The sequence below is a fragment of the Bufo gargarizans genome, chromosome 2 (assembly GCF_014858855.1).
Source record: "Bufo gargarizans isolate SCDJY-AF-19 chromosome 2, ASM1485885v1, whole genome shotgun sequence".
Taxonomy (NCBI): domain Eukaryota; kingdom Metazoa; phylum Chordata; class Amphibia; order Anura; family Bufonidae; genus Bufo; species Bufo gargarizans.
In genome coordinates, this window is record NC_058081.1 from 421,647,884 (window position 1) to 421,671,300 (window position 23,417).

General features: G+C 44.4%; 1 protein-coding gene across 1 annotated transcript in view; it reads left to right on the plus strand.

Moving 5' to 3' along the window:
- TENM2 (teneurin transmembrane protein 2) overlaps positions 1–23,417 on the plus strand; it is a 3,034,822-nt gene that overhangs the window by 2,527,872 nt on the left and 483,533 nt on the right. Inside the window, exons 15-16 of the mRNA XM_044277356.1 lie at positions 21,803–21,922; positions 22,740–23,001. Of these exons, the coding sequence (XP_044133291.1) occupies positions 21,803–21,922; positions 22,740–23,001 (382 nt within the window). The remainder of the gene's footprint in view (positions 1–21,802; positions 21,923–22,739; positions 23,002–23,417) is intronic.

The window sequence follows — 23,417 nt, forward strand, 5'->3', positions numbered from 1 at the left end:
CCCCTTTTTAGTCATATCAGTGAGTGGCTTAACAACAAAGGAATAATTCAAAATGAACTTCCTGTAATAATTGGCAAAGCCCAAAAACGCATCAGCACCTTCTGATTCTCAGGAAGCTCCCAATCAAGCACAGCACGGACCTTCTCGGGGTCCATGCGAAAAACCAGAAGCGGAGAGAAGAAAAACCCAAAATGGAATTTCTGGAACCGCAAACACACATTTTTCCAGTTTAGCGTACAATTTATTCTCCTGCAGAATGAGAAAAACCTGACGTAGGTGGTCCCTATGAGTATTGAAATCAGGAAAAAAAAATCTAAATGTCATCTAGATACACTAGTACAAATTTCCCCATTAAATGATAAAAAATACTGTTCACAAAATGTTGGAAGACGGCTGGAGCATTCATCAAACCAAAAGGCATCACCAAATTCTCAAAATGGCCCTCAGGGGTATAGAAGGCCGTCTTCCATTCGTCCCTTTCTCTGACCCTGACCAGGTTGTATGCCACTCTCAAATCCAACTTGGAAATAACTTTAGCCCCAACAATCTGGTTAAAGAGGTCCGGGATCAGAGGAAGCGGATAAGGGTCACGAATTGTGATACTGTTCAGCTCCCTGAAATCCAGACATGGTCTTAAAGAACCATCTTTTTTCTTAACCAAAAAAAAAACCCACAGCGGCAACAGGTGATTTCGAGGGTCCTATGTGTCCCTTTCTCAGGCTCTCAGAGATATAAGTATGCATAGCGACCCTTTCAGGTTGGGAGAGATTGTATAAATGAGATTTAGGCAGCTTGGCTCCTGGGATGAGATTAATAGGGCAATCATACTCCCAGTGAGGAGGCAGCTCCTGAACACCACTCTCAGAAAACACATCCAAAAATTCTGAGAGAAAAGATGGTACAGTCTTAGTAGAAACCTCTGAAAGAGACGTCGAGAGGCAATTCTCTCTGCAAAAGTCACTCCAACCATTTATTTGCCTCGCTTGCCAATTAATGGTGGAGTTATGTTTAGTGAGCCAGGGTAGCCCCAACACTAGAGGAGTAGGTAATCCGCTTAGGACGAAACATGACACATCCTCAACATGAGCATCACCCACAGTCAAACGGATATTGTGAACTATGCCCTTTAGCGTTTTTTGAGAAAGTGGAGCGGAATCAATAGCAAAAACAGGTATATCCTTTCCCAATAGCAAATTGATTATCAATAAGATTGACAGCTGCTCCACTATCTACAAAAATCTCACAAACAATATTCTTGCTCTCTAGCACTACCCTGGCAGGTAGGACAAAACGGGAACTACAAGCAAACGGAAAACCTTCAATTTCCGCATCAACCTTGCCAATAGTAACAGATGGAATGTTTATAGAGGACTTTTTTATTTTTGTTTCTTTATTACCCTAAAAAAAACTCCCTAAATCTCCTAGAGGGACAAACATTTGCCAAATGATTTATACCTCCACAACAGAAAGAAACCCTCCTCTGAGAGCTGAATCCTCTATTGTTAGAGGCAAGCAAACCCAGCTGCATGGGCTCCTGTTCAGAGAGGATTGAGGGAGACTGAGGCTCCTGCACACTGAATGAGACCACCCCACTGTCCTTGGACTGAGTATGACAGGAAGGAGTGATCTCTCCTCTCTCTCTAAGATGCCTGTCAATACGAACAGCCCGAGACATGGCAAACTCCAAGGAGGTAGGTCTCTCATGAAAGGCAAATGCATCTTTCAATCCCTCTGAAAGACCATGGCAAAATTGATTTCGGAGTGCAGCATCATTCCAACCAGTATCAGCTGCCCATATCCGAAATTCTGAACAGTATATCTCTGCGGACTGTTTACCCTGGCATAAAAGACGCAGTTTAGATTCAACCAGAGCAATACGATCCGGATCATCATATATCTGACCCAGGGCTACAAAAGATTAATCCACTGAAGAAGAGGTTGTGCCCCCACTGGCAGCGAAAAGACCCAGGACTGAGCGTTATGCCTGAGCAGCGAGATGATGATATCCACCCTCCGCTCCTCATCACCAGAGGAATGGGGAAGTAGGCAAAAATGAAGTTTGCAAGCCTCTCTAAAACGAACAAAATTCTCACTACCCCCGGAGAACGTATCCGGAAGCGAGATTTTAGGCTCAGAACAAATTCCATGAACGCAAGCAGAAACAGTCACCTGAAACTGAGAGACAGTTTTCCGGAGATCTTCTACCTCCAATGAAAGACCCTGCATGCGGTCAATCAAGGCTGAAACCGGATTCATGCTTAAGACGGTTTTGGGCGGTTTATAATGTCACGGATGGTGTTGCAGAAAACAAGAAGTAACAAATAAAGATCCGACTGACTTGATCCCAAACTAAGGAACAAATTGGTGAGCCCTATAAAAGCCCTAGAGCTCTCCCTGACTGCTCAGCCCATGCAAAGATCTTTATGATAGAAAGTTGCATGTCCACGTACCTAGAAGGAGTGACACCTGCAAACCCTATAATAGTGAAGGGACACGACCACCGACTCCCTGCACTTAATACGGAGGGAGTCAGGGTCACCTAGAATCAAGCCAACAGGAAAACACAAATACAGAAATAGACTTATCTGAAGAACCAGCAGTAGTAGCATCTAGCAGTGAACACAATCCAGGAAGTAGTATAAACCGCAAAGTAAGGAAGTATGGGAGGGGATATAAAGGGAGACAACACTGCTAATAGATGACAGCTGGAAGAGGGAGAAGAGATGTCAAAGCGAAACCAAAACAAAAGAACATCATGCAGGAGGTACTGAAGAACGTCTGTCAGAACTTCTCAGAGATCTGGCGGTGACACTGTGATGACCACGTTTAATTGAATTTCCTCATGCCACACATATCATACAACACCAAGAACAAAGAATGTAAATAATGAGGCATAAAACGCCTTTTCTGTCCGTTGAATGCCAAATATTTTAGGCCTCAGAGGAATTCAACACCTGTCACAACCACATGTTTCAACTATTATCTTTAGTTTTTTTTTCAAGAGGGGGGATTTTGTTAGCCTAGTTTGTAATCCAATTTAATATTTTTAGTTCTTTTAAACATATGTATTTGACCTGTATTTGCACTGACCTTCAGTAAAATTGATATCCATTTATCATCTAATATACCTCCAGCCACATAATCACTTGATCTTTTCTGTACGGTGAATGAAAAATATTTGGGGCCTCGGAGGAATTCAACACCAGTGACCACCACGAATTTCAACTATTATCATTAATTTTTTTTCTTCCAAGAGGTTGTATTTCGTTAGCCCCCGGATTAGGTGGCAGTTTTATTGGTAGTATTTTAGGGTACATATGATATCTGTTTGCTCTATATTGCACTTTTTGTGAGGCAAGGTAACATAAAATAGCTGTTTTGGCACAATTTTTTTAAAATTATTATTTACACTGCTCATCTGAAAGGTTAGATCATAATCGACTTGATCGCGCAGCCGGGATCTCTTCTGTCTTCTTCTTTGCTGTGCACAGGAATAGGACCTTTGATGATGTCACTGTGCTCATCACATAGTCCAATCACATGGTTCATCACCACATTTTTAAACAAAAAATAAATAAATCATGTTTTAGTGTCTCCATAGTCTGAGAGCCATAGTTTTTTTCAGTTTTGTGGGCGATTATCTTAAGTAGGGTATCATTTTTGCGGGATGAGAAAATTGTTTGATTGGAACTACAGTGTCTTGCAAAAAGTATTCACCCCCTTGGGGCCTCTTTCAGACGGGCGTTGAGGGAAAAGGTGCGGGTGCATTGCGGAAACATGCACAATTTTTCAGCGCGAGTGCAAAACATTGTAATGCGTTTTGCACTCACGTGAGAAAAATCGGCATGTTTGGTACCCAAACCCGAACTTCTTCACAGAAGTTCGGGCTTGGCATTGGTCTTCTGTAGATTGTATTATTTTTCCTTAAAACATGGTTATAAGGGATAATAATAGCATTCTGAATACAGACTGCATAGTAAGCGCTGGAGTGGTTAAAAAATAAAATAAAAAATTGAACTCATCTTAATCCACTTGATCGCGCAGCCGGCATCTCTTCTTTCTTTTCTTTGTGCAGGAACAGGACCTGTGGTGACGTCACTCCGGTCATCACATGGTCCATCACATGATCCATCACCAAGATCGTGTGCTGGATCATGTGATGACCGGAGTGACGTCACCACAGGTCCTGCTCCTGCACAAAGCAAAGAAAGAAGACAGAAGAGATGTCGGCTGCGCGATCAAGTGGATTAAGGTGAGTTAAAAAAAAAAATTTTTAACCCCTCCAGCGCTATTTTACTATGCATTCTGTATTCAGAATGCTATTATTTTCCCTTATAACCATGTTATAAGGGAAAATAATAATGATCGGGTCTCGATCCCGATCATCTCCTAGCAACCGTGCGTGAAAATCGCACTGCATCCGCACTTGTTTGCGGATTCTTGCAATTTTCACCCAACCCCATTCATTTCTATGGGGCCTGCGTCAAGAGAAAAACACACAAAATAGAGCATGCTGCGATTTTCATGCAATGCATAAGTGATGCGTGAAAATCACTGCTCATGTGAACAGCCCTATAGAAATGAATGGGTCGGTATTCAGTGCGGGTGCAATGCGTTCAACTCGCGCATCGCATGCGCGCGGAATACTCGCCCGTGTGAAAGGGGCCTGACTTTTTTTGGATTTTGGTGCCTCACAACCTGCAATAAACATGGATTGTTTGAGGATTTGCATCATTTAATTTACAGAACAAGCCCACAACTTTGAAGATTTATTTATTTTTTATTGTGAAGAAAATAACAAATAGGACAAAATACAAACCAGATTCCAAAAAAGTTGGGACACTAAACAAATTGTGAATAAAAACTGAATGCAATGATGTGGAGTTGGCAAATGTCAATATTTTATTTGTAATAGAACGTAGATGACAGATCAAACATTTAATACGAGTAAATGTATCATTTTAAAGGAAAAATGCATTGATGCAAATTTTCACGGTGTCAACAAATCCGCAAAAATTTGAGCATAACAAAGAGCTGGAAGACCAATTAACAATAATTAGGTCAATTGGCAACATGATTGGGTATAAAAAGAGCTTCTCAGAGTGGCAGTGTCTCTCAGAAGCCAAGATGGGTAGAGGATCACCAATTCCCACAATGTTGCGCAGAAAGATAGTGAAGCAATATCAGAAAGGTGTTACCCAGCGAAAAATTGCAAAGACTTTGCATCTATCAACATCAACTGTGCATAACATCATCCGAAGATTCAGAGAATCTGGAACAATCTCTGTGCGTAAGGGTCAAGGCCGTAAAACCATACTGGATGCCCGTGATCTCCGGGCCCTTAAACGACACTGCACCACAAACAGGAATGCTACTGTAAAGGAAATCACAGAATGGGCTCAGTAATACTTCCAGAAACCATTGTCAGTGAACACAATCCACCGTGCCATCCGCCGTTGCCAGCTGAAACTCTACAGTGCAAAGAAGAAGCCATTTCTAAGCAAGATCCACAAGCTCAGGCGTTTTCACTGTGCCACGGATCATTTAAAATGGAGTGTGGCAAAATGGAAGACTGTTCTATGGTCAGACGAGTCACGATTCGAAGTTCTTTTTTGAAATCTGAGAAGCCATGTCATCCGGACCAAAGAGGACAAGGACAACCCAAGTTGTTATCAACGCTCTGTTCAGAAGCCTGCATTTCTGATGGTATTGGGTTGCATGAGTGCATGTGGCATGGGCAGCTTGCATGTCTGGAAAGGTACCATCAATGCAGAAAAATATATTCAGGTTCTAGAACAACATATGCTCCCATCCAGACGTCATCTCTTTCAGGGAAGACCCTGCATTTTTCAACAAGATAATGCCAGACCACATTCTGCATCAATCACAACATCATGGCTGCGTAGGAGAAGGATCCGGGTACTGAAATGGCCAGTCGGCAGTCCAGATCTTTCACCTATAGAGAACATTTGGCGCATCATAAAGAGGAAGGTGCAACAAAGAAGGCCCAAGACGATTGAACAGTTAGAGGCCTGTATTAGACAAGAATGGGAAAGCATTCCTATTTCTAAACTTGAGAAACTGGTCTCCTCGGTCCCCAGACATCTGTTGAGTGTTGTAAGAAGAAGGGGAGATGCCACACAGTGGTGAAAATGGCCTTGTCCCAACTTTTTGGGGATTTGTTGACACCATGAAATTCTGATTCAACATATTTTTCAGTTTAAACTTTTGCTCCGTTATTTATGTTCTATTCTGAATAAAATATTAGAAGTTGGCACCTCCACATCATTGCATTCAGTTTTTATTCACGATTTGTATAGTGTCCCAACTTTTTTGGAATCCGGTTTGTAGCTGAAAAAGTCAATGTGCATATCTATTCACCCCCTTAAATGTAATACTCTGTAGAGCCACCTTTTGCGGCAATCACAGCTCCAAGTCGCTTTGGATATGTCTCTACGAGCTTGCCACATCTTACCTCTGGGATTTTTGCCCATTCCTCCTTGCAGAACCACTCCAGCTCCTTTAAGTTGGATGGTTTGTGCTTATGAGCAGCAATCTTTAAATCTGACCACAGATTTTCTATTGGATTGAGATCTGGGCTTTGACTAGGTCATTCCAACACATTTACCATATTTTTCGCACTATAAGACGCACCGGCCCATAAGACGCACCTACGTTTTTGAAGAGGAAAATTAGAAAAAAAATATGTTGAACCAATAGGCGTGCTTTTGGTGGGTTTTGAACTGATTGTGGTCTGTGGATGGCACAATGTTATGGGGGATCTGTGGATGGCGAACTGTTATGGGGGATCTGTGGGTGATGCACTGTTATGGGGGATCTGTGGGTGACACTTATGGGGGATCTGTGGGTGACACTTATTGGGGTCTCTGGATGGCACTGTTATGGGGATCTGTGTATGACACTGTTATGGGGGGGATCTATGGATGACACATACAGTACAGACCAAAAGTTTGGACACACCTTCTCATTCAAAGAGTTTTCTTTATTTTTATAACTATGAAAATTGTAGATTCACACTGAAGGCATCAAAACTATGAATTAACAAATGGAATTATATACATAACAAAAAAGTGTGAAACAACTGAAAATATGTAATATTCTAGGTTCTTCAAAGTAGCCACCTTTTGCTTTTATTACTGCTTTGCACACTCCTGGCATTCTCTTGATGAGCTTCAAGAGGTAGTCACCTGAAATGGTTTTCACTTCACAGGTGTGCCCTGTCAGGTTTAATAAGTGGGATTTCTTGCCTTTATAAATGGGGTTGGGACCATCAGTTGCATTGTGGAGAAGTCAGGTGGATACACAGCTGATAGTCTTACTGAATAGACTGTTAGAATTTGTATTATGGCAAGAAAAAAGCAGCTAAGTAAAGAAAAACGAGTGGACATCATTACTTAAAGAAATGAAGGTCAGTCAGTCCGAAAAATTGGGAAAACTTTGAAAGGATTCCCCAAGTGCAGTCACAAAAACCATCAAGCGCTACAAAGAAACTGGCTCACATGCGGACCGCCCCAGGAAAGGAAGACCAAGAGTCACCTCTGCTGCGGAGGATAAGTTCATCCGAGTCACCAGCCTCAGAAAGGTTAACAGCAGCTCATATTAGAGACCAGGTCAATGCCACACAGAGTTCTAGCAGCAGACACATCTCTAGAACAACTGTTAAGAGGAGACTGTGTGAATCAGGCCTTCATGGTAGAATATCTGCTAGGAAACCACTGATAAGGACAGGCAACAAGCAGAAGAGACTTGTTTTGGCTAAAGAACACAAGGAATGGACATTTGACAAGTGGAAATCTGTGCTTTGGTCTGATGAGTCCAAATTTGAGATCTTTGGTTCCAAACACTGTGTCTTTGTGCGACGCAGAAAAGGTGAACAGATGGACTCTACATGCCTGGTTCCCACTGTGAAGCATGGAGGAGGAGGTGTGATGGTGTGGGGGTGCTTTGCTGGTGACACTGTTGGGGATCTATTCAAAATTGAAGGCATAGTGAACCAGCATAGCTACCACAGCATCTTTCAGCGTCATGCTATTCCATCCAGTTTGCGCTTAGTTGGACCATCATTTATTTTTCAACTGGACAATGACCCCAAACACACCTCCAGGCTGTGTAAGGGCTACTTGACCATGAAGGAGAATGATGGGGTGCTTGACCATGAAGGAGAGTGATGGGGTATGACCTGGCCTACACAGTCACCGGACCTGAACCCAATCGAGATGATTTGGGGTGAGCTGGAGCGCAGAGTGAAGGCACAAGGGCCAACAAGTGCTGAGTATCTCTGGTAACTCCTTCAAGACTGTTGGAAGACCATTTCAGGTGACTACCTCTTGAAGCTCATCAAGAGAATGCCAAGAGTGTGCAAAGCAGTAATCAAAGTAAAGGGGGCTACTTTGAAGAACCTAGAATATGACATATTTTCAGTTGTTTCACACTTTTTTGTTATGTATATAATTCCACATGTGTTAATTCATAGTATTGATGCCTTCAGTGTGAATCTACAATTTCCATAGTCATGAAAATAAAGAAAACTCTTTGAATGAGAAGGTGTGTCCAAACTTTTGGTCTGTACTGTATATAGCATCTTATGCTATGTGTCATCCACAGATCCCCTCCATAACAGTGTCCCTGTAGTGAATGACCCTCAATACAAGGAGTGGGGGTCGCAACTGCTTTTATAATGACAGCGGGACCCGTGCAGTGACTGTATTCTACTACACGGGCCACGCTCACTGTATAATCGTATCTGTAATAGTTAATTATGTATATACCGGTAATCGCATAATCAGCGCTAGTTACAACTACAAGCGCTCGATGAGAGGAAGGAGGAGGCAGGCCGGGAGGACGGGCGCTGGCAGCGTGAGTCACTACGTCATGCGCCCACGCCGCCTGCTTCATTCATAAAGTGGGCGGCGCAGGCGTGTGACGTAGTGAGTGACGCGCAGCCCGCCCGTCCTCTCGGCCTGCCTCCTCCCTCCTCTCTGCTACCTACAGAGCGCTTGTAGTTGTAAGTAGCGCTGATTATGCGATTACCGGTATATACACAATTAACTATTACAGAATACAGATACTATTATACAGTGAGTGGGGCCCGTGTAGTAGAATACAGTCACTGCACGGGCCCCGCTGTCATTATAAATGCAGATGCCAACCCCCAGTCCCTCCTCCCTCACAGCTGATACACCCGCCGTGCGGCATTGCGGCGGGTGTATAATTGAAAATACGGCAAAATCAGCAGCATTCGCCCCATAAGAGGCACTGCTATTTTCCCCCCACTTTTTTTGGGGGGGGGGGAGTGCGTCTTATAGGGTGAAAAATACGGTACATGTTTCCCCAGTTAAGTGTTGCTTTAGCAGTGTGTTTGGGTTCATTGTCCTGCTGGAAGGTGAACCTCTGTCCTAGCCTCAGATCACTCACAGAGTGGTACAGGTTTTGCTCAAGAATATCCCTGTATTTAGCACCATCCATCTTTTCCTTAAAGGGTTTGTCCGAATTATAAAAAAAAAAATATATATAGCACTAAAAATCTGATGGTCAGCAATATATAACTGAGCTAAGCAAGTTTTATGCATTTTTTTTTTATATATTTCCTCATTTCCCTGGTACTCTTCTGGTCTTTTGTTTACATGCAATAAAAACTATCTCTGCCCCTCCCCCCACTCTGCTAAGGGAGTGGATACAAGAGCTGCCCTGAGTGACATGTCTGCCTGCTGGGAGACTCTGCAGCATGTTGTATGTGTAGGACTGCAAGTCCCAGCTGTATAATGACTGTAGTATTACAGTAACACAGTCACTGGCTGATAATAAAATAGTCCCCACAGTCATCACTCAGGAAAATAACTAGTGTGCAATTTGTGCACGATTTTCTAATAAACCTGAAGAGAGATTGTCACCCTGTCGGATCCGTCCTGTCCCCGGATCCCATTGACTATAATGGGGACAGGGGTGGAGCTCCAGCACGGCAGTTTGCGGTGAGAGGCCGCTGGACAAAAAAGTTGGACATGCAGGACTTTTAGTCCGGCGGCCTTTCGCCATGCACTGCTGTGCTGCGCCGGAGCTCCACCCCCGTCCCCATTATAGTCAATGGGGACGGAAAGGTGGTCTGGCGAAATAACGGCAGGACGGATCTGACAGGGTGAACAGCCTGTCGGATCCGTCATGCCGCTAGTGTGAAAGTAGCCTTACAATCTCTTGGCTTCTGAGCAACAGATCGCGTGGTCTTCACAGTCATCTGCTGCCCAGAAACCATGATTCTCTAGGGGGACGAGCAGTAGCCATCCCTCATCCACATGGCTCACAGGCTCAATATAGAGTAAGATCAAGATATAACACACTCCGTCTCCCAAATGAACGGTGACATCTAAACTCTGTGTCATCTGTCACTTCTCTCTCTGCTCCTATCCCTTAATCTTATCACTGCTGCAACAAAAGCAGCCAGACAGCCTCAGCCTCAGTGTAAACTGTTCTACATCTACAGTCTGACTCACGGCTCTTTTAACTCAAAGAATTGAATGAGTCACAAACTCATCTTTAGATTCTTTTAACTTGTGACTCATTCGATTCATTTCTATCCTTAGACTCCCTGCACTTGTGTGACTCAGACGACTCAGAGCTGCTAGAGTGCTTGCCTTGCCCCCTCAGCTCTGATTGGTTGGTGGGCAGGGAGGGGTGGGGCTGGCAGAAGCCAGCTTGCACTCTAAGATCATATTACGCTCCTCCCGAGTCCCTCCCTCAGGCTCCCTGCTGCCAGCGTGAGGTGAGCGTCTCTGCATTGTCTGTGACTGAGCTGAGCTGTTTCAAAATGGAAAAAAATCAGATCAGTCAAGGAGAACTCTGGCGGCCGGCGGGTGACACCCCTTAAGACTGGTGTCACCCGATGCGGCCCGCACCTCCCGCACCCCCTCGCAACGCCACTGCTGTATTGTGATGAATTGGCTTTAAGTATATTACAGACTTACAGCCTTCCTTCCTGTGAGATCCAGGAGGCTGGATCGCACAGGCTCTCCCGGAAGGTAGCACGATGCCTAAGGAAGACATCGGGCTGCCTTCCCTGCTATTGGGTCCCCGTCACATCAGTGTGGGGACCCGATGGAAGCTCCAATCTGCGCAAGGACAATGCATGTGACATCAAGGGTTAATGCACCGTGATTTCACAGATGCCAGCGCATGCAGCAGGGGTCCAGCTATCAGTGACTGCCGGACCCCTGCCCCCGATCTGGCGGGCGCATCTCCTTTACCCGCCGGATCACAGCGCCGTACATATAAGGCGCTGGACCTTAAAGGGAACCTGTCACCAGTTTTATGGTGTCCTAACTAAGGGCAACATAAATAAGTGACTGATTCTCTTAGCACAATGCTGGGTCACTTTCTATAATTGACCCAGTCAATTTGCCAACATCTTGTATTGAAAAGCTCCAGCTGATAATGATGAGTCATGAATATTCATGAGCTCCTGACTCTCCCCGCCCACCTGCTGCTGAATGACAGTTTGTTTCCATAGGAATCAGTAGCAGGTGGCTATAGCTCTGAATTAAATATACGCTGGACTCAATGACATCACGCCGGACTCCAGTCAGCTCATTAGCATGCGGCATGCGGCATCTTTGTGTGTATATTATGAGGTAACCATCTGTCACACCAGTAAGTTAATACATCTAAGGCACTTTTTAGTAGTTAATGATTGTATATAATTAGTTAGATTATAATCAAATATCCACATGACAGGTTCCCTTTAAGTCACGGAAATCTGTGCCGTACATGTATGGCACAGGTCCTTAAGGGGTTAACCTAGCAACACCTCTGGTGGTCACCCTTGTTTTTTCATTATCTCTGCACATATGTGTCCAGCAGGCAGTACATTTGGGGTGTGGGACAAAACATCCAGGGCCCAGGCCCCAAATGTTTTAACCTAGTGATAACCATGGCCGCCACTCACCTAGTATCCAAAGAAGCAGCTCATCCTGGCACAGACAGGGGGCAGTACAGAACATTTAGTGCAGCAGAGTACTAATCCAACCAATATAGGTGTTTTACCAATGTATTGGCAATGTCTGGGTCTGAGTCTGAAGCATTGCATATTGAGTCTAGTTTCAATTTACAATAGTCTAGAAAAGACCATTGTACGTGTATGTTTAAAATACTGCATCCTGTGGCCAGTGGCGTATACACAATCCATGGGGCCCCAGTGCGAAATTGATCCATGGGCCCCCCCAACCCGCCGCCGCACCCACCCCTACTACCTGTTTTTGAATGCCAATCTTGCTGTCCTGCCAAGCTCTACCTCTGAGCGAATTGCCAGGGGTAAGAGTTGGGAGGTATGTACATTATATGTCATGAGCACGCAGAATGAAAAAAATTATGCATACTGTACTTACTCCACCAAAAACAAACTTTATTTAGGCTGCTTTCACACTAGCGTTCGGGTTTCCGTTCGTGAGCTCCGTTTGAAGGAGCTCACGAGCGGACCCGAACGCAGCCGTCCAGCCCTGATGCAGTCTGAATGGAGGCGGATCCGCTCAGACTGCATCAGTCTGGCGGCGTTCAGCCTCCGCTCCGCTCGCCTCCGCACGGACAGGCGGACAGCTGAACGCTGCTTGCAGCGTTCGGGTGTCCGCCTGGCCGTGCGGATCCGTCCAGACTTACAATGTAAGTCAATGGGGACGGATCCGTTTGAAGATGCCACAATGTGGCTCAATCTTCAAGCGGATCCGTCCCCCATTGACTTTACATTGAAAGTCTGGACGGATCCGTACTAGGCTATTTTCACACTTAGCTGTTATATGCTAAAAAATAATGCAGACGGATCCGTACTGAACGGAGCCTCCGTCTGCATTATTATGGGCGGATCCGTTCAGAACGGATCCGATCGAACGCTAGTGTGAAAGTAGCCTTAGGGGCATTAACAGTTTGGTGTTCTTCCAAAAACTATCCTCATCCTTCTTGAAAAGAAACATACCTACAAAATAAGAAAAGGCAGACACATTCATACAGGAAATTTAATTCTGTTGTGATAAACTAGTCTATGAAGCTAATTTTTATTCACCAATTTAAAAGACATTTTTATTTACCATCCTTTTGCCTTTGCCTCTATTGTGACAATTATTGTACAATTGGACCAAGAAAAAAAAAAAAAAAACTCAACTTACTGGATGAAGTCTGAACCTGCGATAGCGTACCACTTTATTCTATTTCCACTATAGTTCAGACACATAATAGAAGTAACTTACTCAAATCTTCCATAACGAGGAATCTTATTCATGAAACAGGATTGCAAGACAAACAATGGTAACTTCCAACTTGGTAAATTCAAATGTGATGCCTTCCAGCTCTGTAACATAAAATTCTTCTTTAACAGAACTTTTCAACAAACATCCACAACACAACGAGAAGACCGATCTGCAGAAAGTAACCAAAGAACAACCATGTATTAGCACCTTTTAGTAACAATAAAGCAAGAAAGAAAGAATAAACTGTTAAATCACTTGGTTAGTACAACAATTTAAAACCATGCAACAAAGGTTAGTATAAACTGCAAGCCAAATTAAGGGCCAAAACAAGGCCCGAACTGAAGGCAGAACTGAGGGCCGAACTCAAGGCCAACACAAGGCAGAACTGAGGGCCGAACACAAGGCAGAACTGAAAACGTACGAATCTCTTTAAATTGGATGCTGCCGTGCTTTCATTTCAGAAAAGTTGTCCACAATGGCTTCAATGTTAAGTCTTCTAGCTCTCTGATTTTCAATACTTAACAGAGCTAGGCCAGAAAGTCTCTGTTGGGACATGGTGCTTCTCAAGTAATTTTTTAGGCTACTTTCACACTTGCGCTTGATCGGATCCGTTCTGAACGGATCCGATCATATTAATGCAGACGGAGGCTCCGTTCAGTACGGATCCGTCTGCATGAATAACTTAGAAAAATTTCTAAGTGCAAAAGTAGCCTGAGCGGATCCGTTCAGACTTTCAATGTAAAGTCAATGGGGGACGGATCCGCTTGAAGATTGAGCCATATGGTGTCATCTTCAAGCGGATCCGTTCCCATTGACTTACATTGTAAGTCTGGACTGATCCGCACGGCCAGGCGGACAGCTGAACGCTGCAAGCAGCGTTCGGCTGTCCGCCTGGCCGTGCGGAGGCGAGCGGAGCGGAGGCTGAACGCCGCCAGACTGATGCAGTCTGAGCGGATCCGCATCCATTCAGACTGCATCAGGGCTGGACGGAAGCGTTCTGCTCCGCTCGTGAGCTCCTTCAAAAGGAGCTCACGAGCGGACAGCAGAACGCTAGTGTGAAAGTAGCCTTATAAACTTTAATTTTGAAAATGACCTTTCTGCACTTGCAACTGTAACTGGAATGGCGAGGAACAGCAGCAATGCTATGCACACATGTTGTAGATTGGATGACAAGGCACAATTTTCAACAATTAGAAGGTGAGAAAGGTCCTTTACAGTGGAGCATCTACGAATCTCTTCCTGAAATGTTGATCGGAAGCTCAGAAGCTGTTCTGGGAAAGCTGGTGACATGTCCTCTGGGTAGCATTCCTGTAGCTGTGAAGCAGCTTTGAACAAATCATCATCGGTTTCAGAGGCAAGTACTGTAGGCTGTAGTATATTAAATCGCTGCATGACATTGCTCATTCCAGCAAATCGGTTAGACAGCTGGTTGGTCACAATGTCTAAACACCTATAAAACACACCCGTTTTAAAGCATTGTTCTGGATCCTGCAACCTTTCATCTATTGAAAGTTCATCAAAGTGATGCTTCACTTTTCTTACTCTCTTGTTTTCAAACTGCGGCTGGATGTTCCACTTTTCTGCCAGTTCTACCGCTGTTTGTTTTGCGCCATCAAAATTATCCGTATATTTTGAAAGGACTTTAGCAGCCTTTTGTATAAGATGTGCTGCACTGGATACATCTCTATTTTTTTTACTGCAACTATTTAGAAACCACATTTATGGTGACAAAAACCTTGCTTTGCAGGACAATGAGACAAACAAATTGAAAAAATCCTAATTTTTTTCTAAGGCGAGCAGCATCATCCCTTTCTTTTGGCTTGGATGACATCAAGTTTATTTTTGTTAAAGCTTGCATAATGTCCACAAAACGAAAGCGTAGAGCAAGCAGTGAATCATGGCGAGATGACCATCGAGTGGGGCAAAGTTTTTTCAATGTAATTGAGGACTCTGTAGAGAATGATGAAAGAATGTTCCATCTGTGTATGCTTTCCCCCCAAAAAACATACAATTCCTGGACCACTTATAAAAAACTAGAAATTTCTGGTATGTTCCCAACAGCATCCTGAAGTACCAGGTTGAGATTGTGAGCTGCACAATGTACATACAAGGCATTTTTTTCTCTCTGTGCAATTCGAGCCTGAACACCAGAATACACCCCACTCATTGTCGCTGCCCCATCATACCCCTGGCCACGACATTTTGTTATATTGAGGCCGTTGCTCTCTATGCACGAGACAATGTCATGTTCAAGGCCTGCAGCACTCTGGTCCTCAACGGCATGAAACCCTAGGAAAACCTTTTTGATCTCCACACTAGTTGCTCTCTGGCTTTCATCTCTTTCCACAGAAACATATCTTATTATTTTACTCATTTGGTCGACTTTTGATATATCCTGTGTAGTATCCATTATAATAGAAAAAAAAGGTGCCTGTTTTATTTCAGACACAATGATGTTCCGGACCTTATTTTAAAGTATGTCTATATTTTCATTTTGGATTCTAGGACTCAAGTATCTGGTAACTGGAGGAGTTGCTTTAGAACAGGGTCATACTCCGCGAGTAGCTCTATAATAGAGAGAAAATTCCAATGGTTTACCTCGCTAAGTTTTTCTCTATGACCACGGAAGGAAAGATTAGCCATGTTACATTGACAATCCTATGTAATACTTGTCTCCAATAGTTTTTTTCTTGTCTAATTTGCTTTTCATTTTCTTCATCTATTGTTTTGTTCTTCCTCCACTATTCATACACTACACAGGTTTCTATATGAGTTTTGGAAGACTCATGAGCCTGAATTCTTGCAGAAAGCCTTTGCCATTTCTGTATTCCTTTTGCCCATGCAGGTTTAAATCCTGTCTTTTTACGGTCCCCAAACAGCCAGCATGGTTTACAGTAGGCTACGTTAAGTTTAGGTGAGTAGCATAGCCACATCACAGGAATCGTAAGGCCTGTTTTTGTAACTCGTTCATAATAGCTTTCAGAAAAGCACCTTCTCTCATCAGCTTGTGGAAAAGGGCCTGGGGGTCGTCACGGACCATGAGCTATTATATATCTTTTGATATTTGAATCCATTATTGTAATAGGGTAATGTCCCCTATGAGTAACATGTTTCTCTCCCACAACAATACTTTCTATAGAAACCTCTGTAGATTTCAGCAATTCAAAATCATCACCTGATTTGGTGCTTTCTGTTGACTGCACTATTTCTTTAGTTGGTAGACTTGTGCTACTACCTTCATCGGGATTCTCGTCACCTGCTACATCTAAAGAACTGGATTAAATGCACTCGCTGATTTCCACCTCTCTGACATCAACAGCACTTTCCACCTCTCTGACATCAACAGCACTTTCCACAGACATTTCACTTTCAGTGTTACTCTGTACAGGAGGAACACTAGCAGGTGTAGGAGTGGAAAAATAGGTGCTTATTTTTGGAAGTTTGGAAGTTCTCAAACTGTCTTCCCTTTTCTGTTTACGTTTCTGAGCACCACTCTTATGTTGATAGGATGACATACTTTGAAAAATTTGTTTTCTGTAAATAAAGTTAAAAAAAAACTTATCCTAATTATTCTTAGAATTCCACCATAAACTGCAGCCCTGAATATGCTTCCCCAACTCCTTCATGTGTCTCTCCAATATGGAGCATGCTGGTATAACCTGTGCATCTCCTGTATATAATTATATATGTACAGCTGGTATAACCTGGACATCTCCTGTATATAATTATATATGTACAGCTGGTATAACCTGGACATCTCCTGTTATGTATATAATAAGATATGTACAGCTGGTATAACTTATACATCTTCCTGTATATAGTGATATGGACCATGCTGGTATAACCTGGTATCTCCTTATATGATTATATACAGTCATGTGAAAAAATTAGGACACCCTTTGAAAGCATGTGGTTTTTTGTAACATTTTTAATAAAAGGTTATTTCATCTCCGTTTCAACAATACAGAGAGATTAAAGTAATCCAACTAAACAAAGAAAACTGAAGAAAAGTCTTTTCAAGATCTTCTGTAAATGTCATTCTACAAAAATGCCTATTCTAACTGAGGAAAAAGATAGGACACCCTTGCCCCTAATAGCGAGTGTTACCTCCTTTGGCTGAAATAACTGCAGTGAGACGGTTCTTGTAGCCATCTACCAGTCTTCGACATCGGTCTGAGGAAATTTTACCCCACTCCTCAATGCAGAACTTTTTCAGCTGTGAGATGTTTGAGGGGTTTCTTGCACGTACAGCCCTTTTCAAGTCACCCCACAGCATCTCAATGGGATTCAAATCTGGACTTTGACTTGGCCATTCCAGGACTCTCCATTTCTTCTTTTTCAGCCAATCTTTGGTTGATTTACTAGTATGTTTTGGGTCATTGTCATGTTGCATGGTCCAGTTCCGCTTCAGCTTTAATTTTCTAACTGATGGTCTCACATGTTCTTCAAGCACCTTCTGATACACAGTAGAATTCATCGTGGATTCTATGATGGTGAGCTGACCAGGTCCTGCTGCAGCAAAGCAGCCCCAAACCATGACACTTCCACCTCCATGCTTCACAGTTGGTATGAGGTTCTTTTCTTGGAATGCTGTGTTTGGTTTACGCCAAACATGTCCTCTGCTGTTGTGTCCAAATAATTCAATTTTGGACTCATCTGTCCAAAGAACATTATTCCAGAAGTCCTGGTCTTTGTCAACTTTATCTCTGGCAAATGTCAGTCTGGCCTCGATGTTTCTCTTGGAAAGCAAAGGTTTCCTCCTTGCACACCTCCCATGCAAGTTAAACTTGTACAGTCTCTTTCTGATTGTAGAGGCATGTACTTCTACATCAACAGTAGCCAGAGCCTGCTGTAGTTCTCGAGATGACACTTTAGGGTTTTTGGAGACCTCTTTTAGCATCTTGCGGTCTGCTCTTGGGGTGAACTTGCTGGGGCGACCAGTCCTGGGCATGTTGGCAGTTGTTTTGAAAGCCCTCCACTTGTAGACTATCTTCCGGACAGTGGAATGGCTGATTTCAAAATCTTTTGAGATCTTTTTAAATCCCTTCCCAGACTCATAGGCTGCTACAATCTTTTTTCTGAAGTCCTCTGACAGCTCTTTTGCTCTCACCATGGTGCTCACTCTCACTTCAACAGTCAGGAGCACACCAAACTAAATGTCTGAGGTTTAAATAGGGCAAGCCTCATTCAACATGCAGAGTAACGATCTACTAATTATGTGCACCTGGTGTGATATACCTGTGTGAGATCTCAGCCAATTTAAGAGGGAATACATGTGAGGGTGTCCTATCTTTTTCCTCAGTTAGAATAGGCATTTTTGTAGAATGACATTTACAGAAGATCTTGAAAAGACTTTTCTTCAGTTTTCTTTGTTTAGTTGGATTACTTTAATCTCTCTGTATTGTTGAAACGGAGATGAAATAACCTTTTATTAAAAATGTTACAAAAAACCACATGCTTTCAAAGGGTGTCCTAATTTTTTCACATGACTGTAGGTACAGCTGGGCAGCTGGTATAAGTTATACATGTTAATAACAGTATAAGTTATACATGTTAATATACCAGAAGATGTATAACTTATACCAGGCCAGCTCACATATAATAATATACAGAACATACCAAGGCCAGATAAGAACTATTACCTGGGCTGGCTCCCGCTGAAAGCTGCTGAATTGACCTGCTGAAAGTCAGTGGCAACTGGCAAGGCTGAATGCTGGAGGCTGGATGGGCTCAGTGTGGGCTCTGGCTGGCTGAATGAGTGCTGCTCCTGGGCCAGGTTCAGGCTGGCAGAAATGTCTGGCTGCTGGCAGATAGAGAGAGAGAGAGAATGAGGTGGGGTGAGTGACTGTAGTATAGAGTCAGGCATGGGGGCAGTGGCAGGCGAGCAGTAACTATGCCTAAGCCGGACCCGCCGTTCCATCATCTTTAACAACAAAAAAGGGGGACCAGGAGTCTAAAAACCAGACTGTCAGGCCTAAAACCGGACGTCTGGCCACCCTAAAAGCAGCAGTGGCAGAGAGACTGAATACAGCAGCAGCCATTTCAGTCAGATTAGAGACAAAGCTGCAGAGTAGCTGGAATCTGACTAAAATGGCTGCTGCTGGCCTCAGTGAGTCTCTCTGCCACTGCAAAGAGACCTCATATTAGCTACCTCAATCCCCATCAGACCTCAGATCAGCCCAAAGACCCCCCACTCAGCCACGAGCCACCAGATCAATCATCAGCCCAAAGACCCCCCCAGTCATCCCCCATGCCCATCAGACCTCAGATCAGCCCAAAGACCCCCCACTCAGCCACCAGATCAATCATCAGCCCAAAGATCCCCAGTCCCCCAGTCATCCCCATGCCCATCAGACCAAAGACCCCCCATCAGACCCCCCACTCAGCCACCAGATCAATCATCAGCCCAAAGACCCCCCAGTCACCCCCCATGCCCATCAGACCTCAGATCAGCCCAAAGACCCCCCACTCAGCCACCAGATCAATCAGCCCAAAGACCCCCCAGTCACCCCCATGCCCATCAGACCTCAGATCAGCCCAAAGACCCCTCACTCAGCCACCAGATCAATCATCAGCCCAAAGACCCCCAGCCCCCCAGTCATCCCCCATGCGTATCAGACCTCAGATCAGCCCAAAGACCCCCCATCAGACCCCCACTCAGCCACCAGATCAATCATCAGCCCAAAGATCCCAAGTCATCCTCCATGCCCATCAGACCTCAGATCAGCCCAAAGACCCCCCACTCAGCCACCAGATCAATCATCAGCCCAAAGACCCCCCAGTCATCCCCCATGCCCATCAGACCTCGGATCAGCCCAAAGACCCCCCACTCAGCCTCCAGATCAATCATCAGCCCAAAGACCCCCAGCCCCCCAGTCATCCCCCATGCCCATCAGACCTCAGATCAGCCCAAAGACCCCCCCATTAGCCCCCCACCAGACCCCCCACTCATCCATAAGATCAATCAGCCCAAAGACCCCCCATCAGACCCCCCACTCAGCCACCAGATCAATCATAAGCCTAAAGACCCCCCCCCAGTCATCCCCCATGCTCATCAGACCTCAGATCAGCCCAAAGACCCCCCTCAGCCACCAGATCAATCAGCCCAAAGACCCCCAGCCCCCCATGCCCATCAGACCTCAGATCAGCCCAAAGACCACCACCCCCCCATCAGCCACCAGATCAATGATCAGCCGAATTGCCGAAAGCAAAGACCCCTCAGAATCTCAGATGATCAGATCAGCCCAGGCCCCAATCTGGCAATCCCATCAATAAATTCAGGCTGCCCCCCAGGGCCCCACTGCTGCTGGTCATTGTTCTCAGCAGGCCAGGACCCCCAGGGCCCACTACTCGAGTAGTCAGTGGCAGTGCCCTGATGCGGGCTTTTCCTGCCAGAGCGCCTGCCAGTGTGCAAACCCGGTCATCTGCCAGTGGGGCCCTCACTACTACTCCAACTACAACTACTAGTCTCCTCTCCAGTGAGTGTCATTAATATATTAGATTATTAGTGATGATGATGATGATGAGTCAGTCAGTCAGAGTCAGTGCGGCCCAGCCCATGGCTTTTCTCCTTACTTACTGTCGAGTTACCGGCAGGGGAACTTCTTCTGTCTTCTGGTCGGTCGGCGCCTTGGCGGTCCTCTTCTTCGTCCGTCCTCTCTCAGTCATGTCCGGATCCCGTCTGAGTTCAGGCGCGCGCCGTGCGCGCATGTTCCCGCGAGACCTGCCACAGGAGTTCACAGGTCTCGCGGGATTGACGCTGTGCTCGCTCCTGCCCGGGCCCGGCGCCGGCACTGACCGCAAGGAGGGGGCAACTTAACTGGGAAGGGAAGTGACTGTTTGTCTGTGTTAGATGCAGCTGCAGCAGGGGCCAGGGGTCCACAGGCAGCCGGGCCCCCTAGGGTGCCGGGCCCGGTCGCAACTGTGTCCCCTGCAACCCCTATATGTGCGCCACTGCCTGTGGCCATTGTATCTTGAGGAACCATTGTATTTTCCTGGCTTCTGACAATTTTGAATGTTAGGGGTTTCTTCTGTGAAGGTGAATCATAGAACATTTTATATTACAAGACTGGAAAATATTGTGGAATTACAGAAAGTAGCCATTTTCGATATCATACATGCATAATATAAACTGAAACATGTCCTTAGAAAAATATGTCTTTCTGTGCCAGCTGGTCAGCTATAATTTGTCTGGTTGTCTATCTATGGCATAGAAATGGTGTATTTTCTAAAGTAAATACCATAGTTACAATCCAAGAGTAGTCTTAAAAGTTGAAACAGCTAATAATATAGCCAAATGAAGGCTTCATTCACACATGTGCTCTGTATTTTTAAGTTTTGCTCTGTCATCTGAGGAATACCATAGGCACTTGGCTGTCCTCATTGACTATAATTATGTTTGTTGTGTTTCCGTTGCACTGCATTATTTTCTCTAGCCCTTTGACAAATTCTGTGACATCTCAGTTATGAATGAGACCAAATCTTCATCTTGCTGTATTTGTATGCTGTTCTTTTCACTCATTTTACTTTTCTTACCAATCAATTATCAATTTTTCCAGCCTTGTTTCATTAATAAGAGGACAAGTCATGACTGGAGATGGAACCCCTCTGGTTGGAGTCAATGTGTCTTTTGTAAAATATCCAAAGTATGGTTATACTATAACACGCCAGGATGGCACGTAAGTAGCATACATTTTTGTCACTTTATGTTGTGGTACCCAGGCAGCTAGGGCCAGAATGGACTTGAATCGTGACAGCTTGTTTAGTTTGGATATTACAGGATGTTGCAGACTGGGACAGGGCTACAGCCAAATTATACACAGTTACAAACTTTTACTATGTAATGCTTTGACTGTGGGTCACAAAAGTGTATAGTGTGGCTGTACTCATTCTGTTGTATACAGTATGTAAACATACAAACCAAAAGTCACCGTCCCCCAAAAAATCCAAGAGTATGAGCCTATACAGTTTTTGTTTGAGTACATGATTAAAAACCTGGAGACCGGCACTAAAAGAGCTAACAGATTGAACAAAACAGGGGCGTAGCTATAGGGGGTGCAGAGGTACTGGGCCCAGGAGCCTGAGGGGGCCCAAAGACCCTTGTGCTGCATAAGAAGACGCCAATATTATAGAAAGTGTATGCTGGTCCAGTTAAGCTTCTGGCTGGAGGGAAGGGGTTAGGTCAAGAATTTGGCATGGGAGGAAGGGGGGTGGGGGGGTGCCATTTCAATTTTTGCCTCAGGCGGCACGAAGGCTATGTTGTTCCCTGGCTCTGACCACAAAGCACTGGGGCCCAAGGGGAAGGGGCCCAAGCTGAACTCTTGCACCAGGGACCATGAGCCTTTAGCTACACCCGTGTCTGTTAACATCTGCACTATGGCCCCATCAGGGTGTCTGTCACTTTAGCAAAAGAGTGAGTATGTGAGGGAGCCTCACATACTCAACACAGATGTAATCTTAGCCTAATCTATGTTGTGTTATGTGATCATTTTGTAGGTTTGATTTAATAGCCAATGGTGGTGCTTCTTTAACTCTTCACTTTGAGAGGGCCCCATTCATAAGCCAGGAGAAAACAGTGTGGTTGCCGTGGAACAGCTTTTATGCTATGGACACTCTCGCAATGAAGACTGAGGAAAACTCTATTCCTAGCTGTGACTTAAGTGGGTTTGTGAGGTCAGACCCGGTTATTATCTCTTCACCTCTTTCTACCTTCTTCAGTTCTTCACCCCGACGGAATCCTATAGTTCCAGAGACCCAGGTACAAAATTTATATATAGATTTATTTTTATTTTTATAGATTGATAGAAATTTTACGATTATGGGTTTTATTGTGTAAAACAAAGATACAAATGCAAGCCAATGAAGAATATGCACAAAATATGTACACATAAAATTTGTCTGCAATTCTGCATTACTGCTATCAACACATATACACATGGTGAACAGGCTCTGGATGGCCCAGACATACCACCAATAGATTGTTTTGTTTGATCTGCCGACAACAGTCACTTTTGCCTTCATTTGAAGTAATGTATGAATAAGAAACCTGGACTGTTCAAAACCTTCAACATTTCATTTGGCTGCTTCACCGAATTGCACAAAGAATGTGCACGAAATACAGGTGTGGGTCACTTTGGCAACATTTTCCAAGCTGCTAGAAGTTTCCTGAGACTG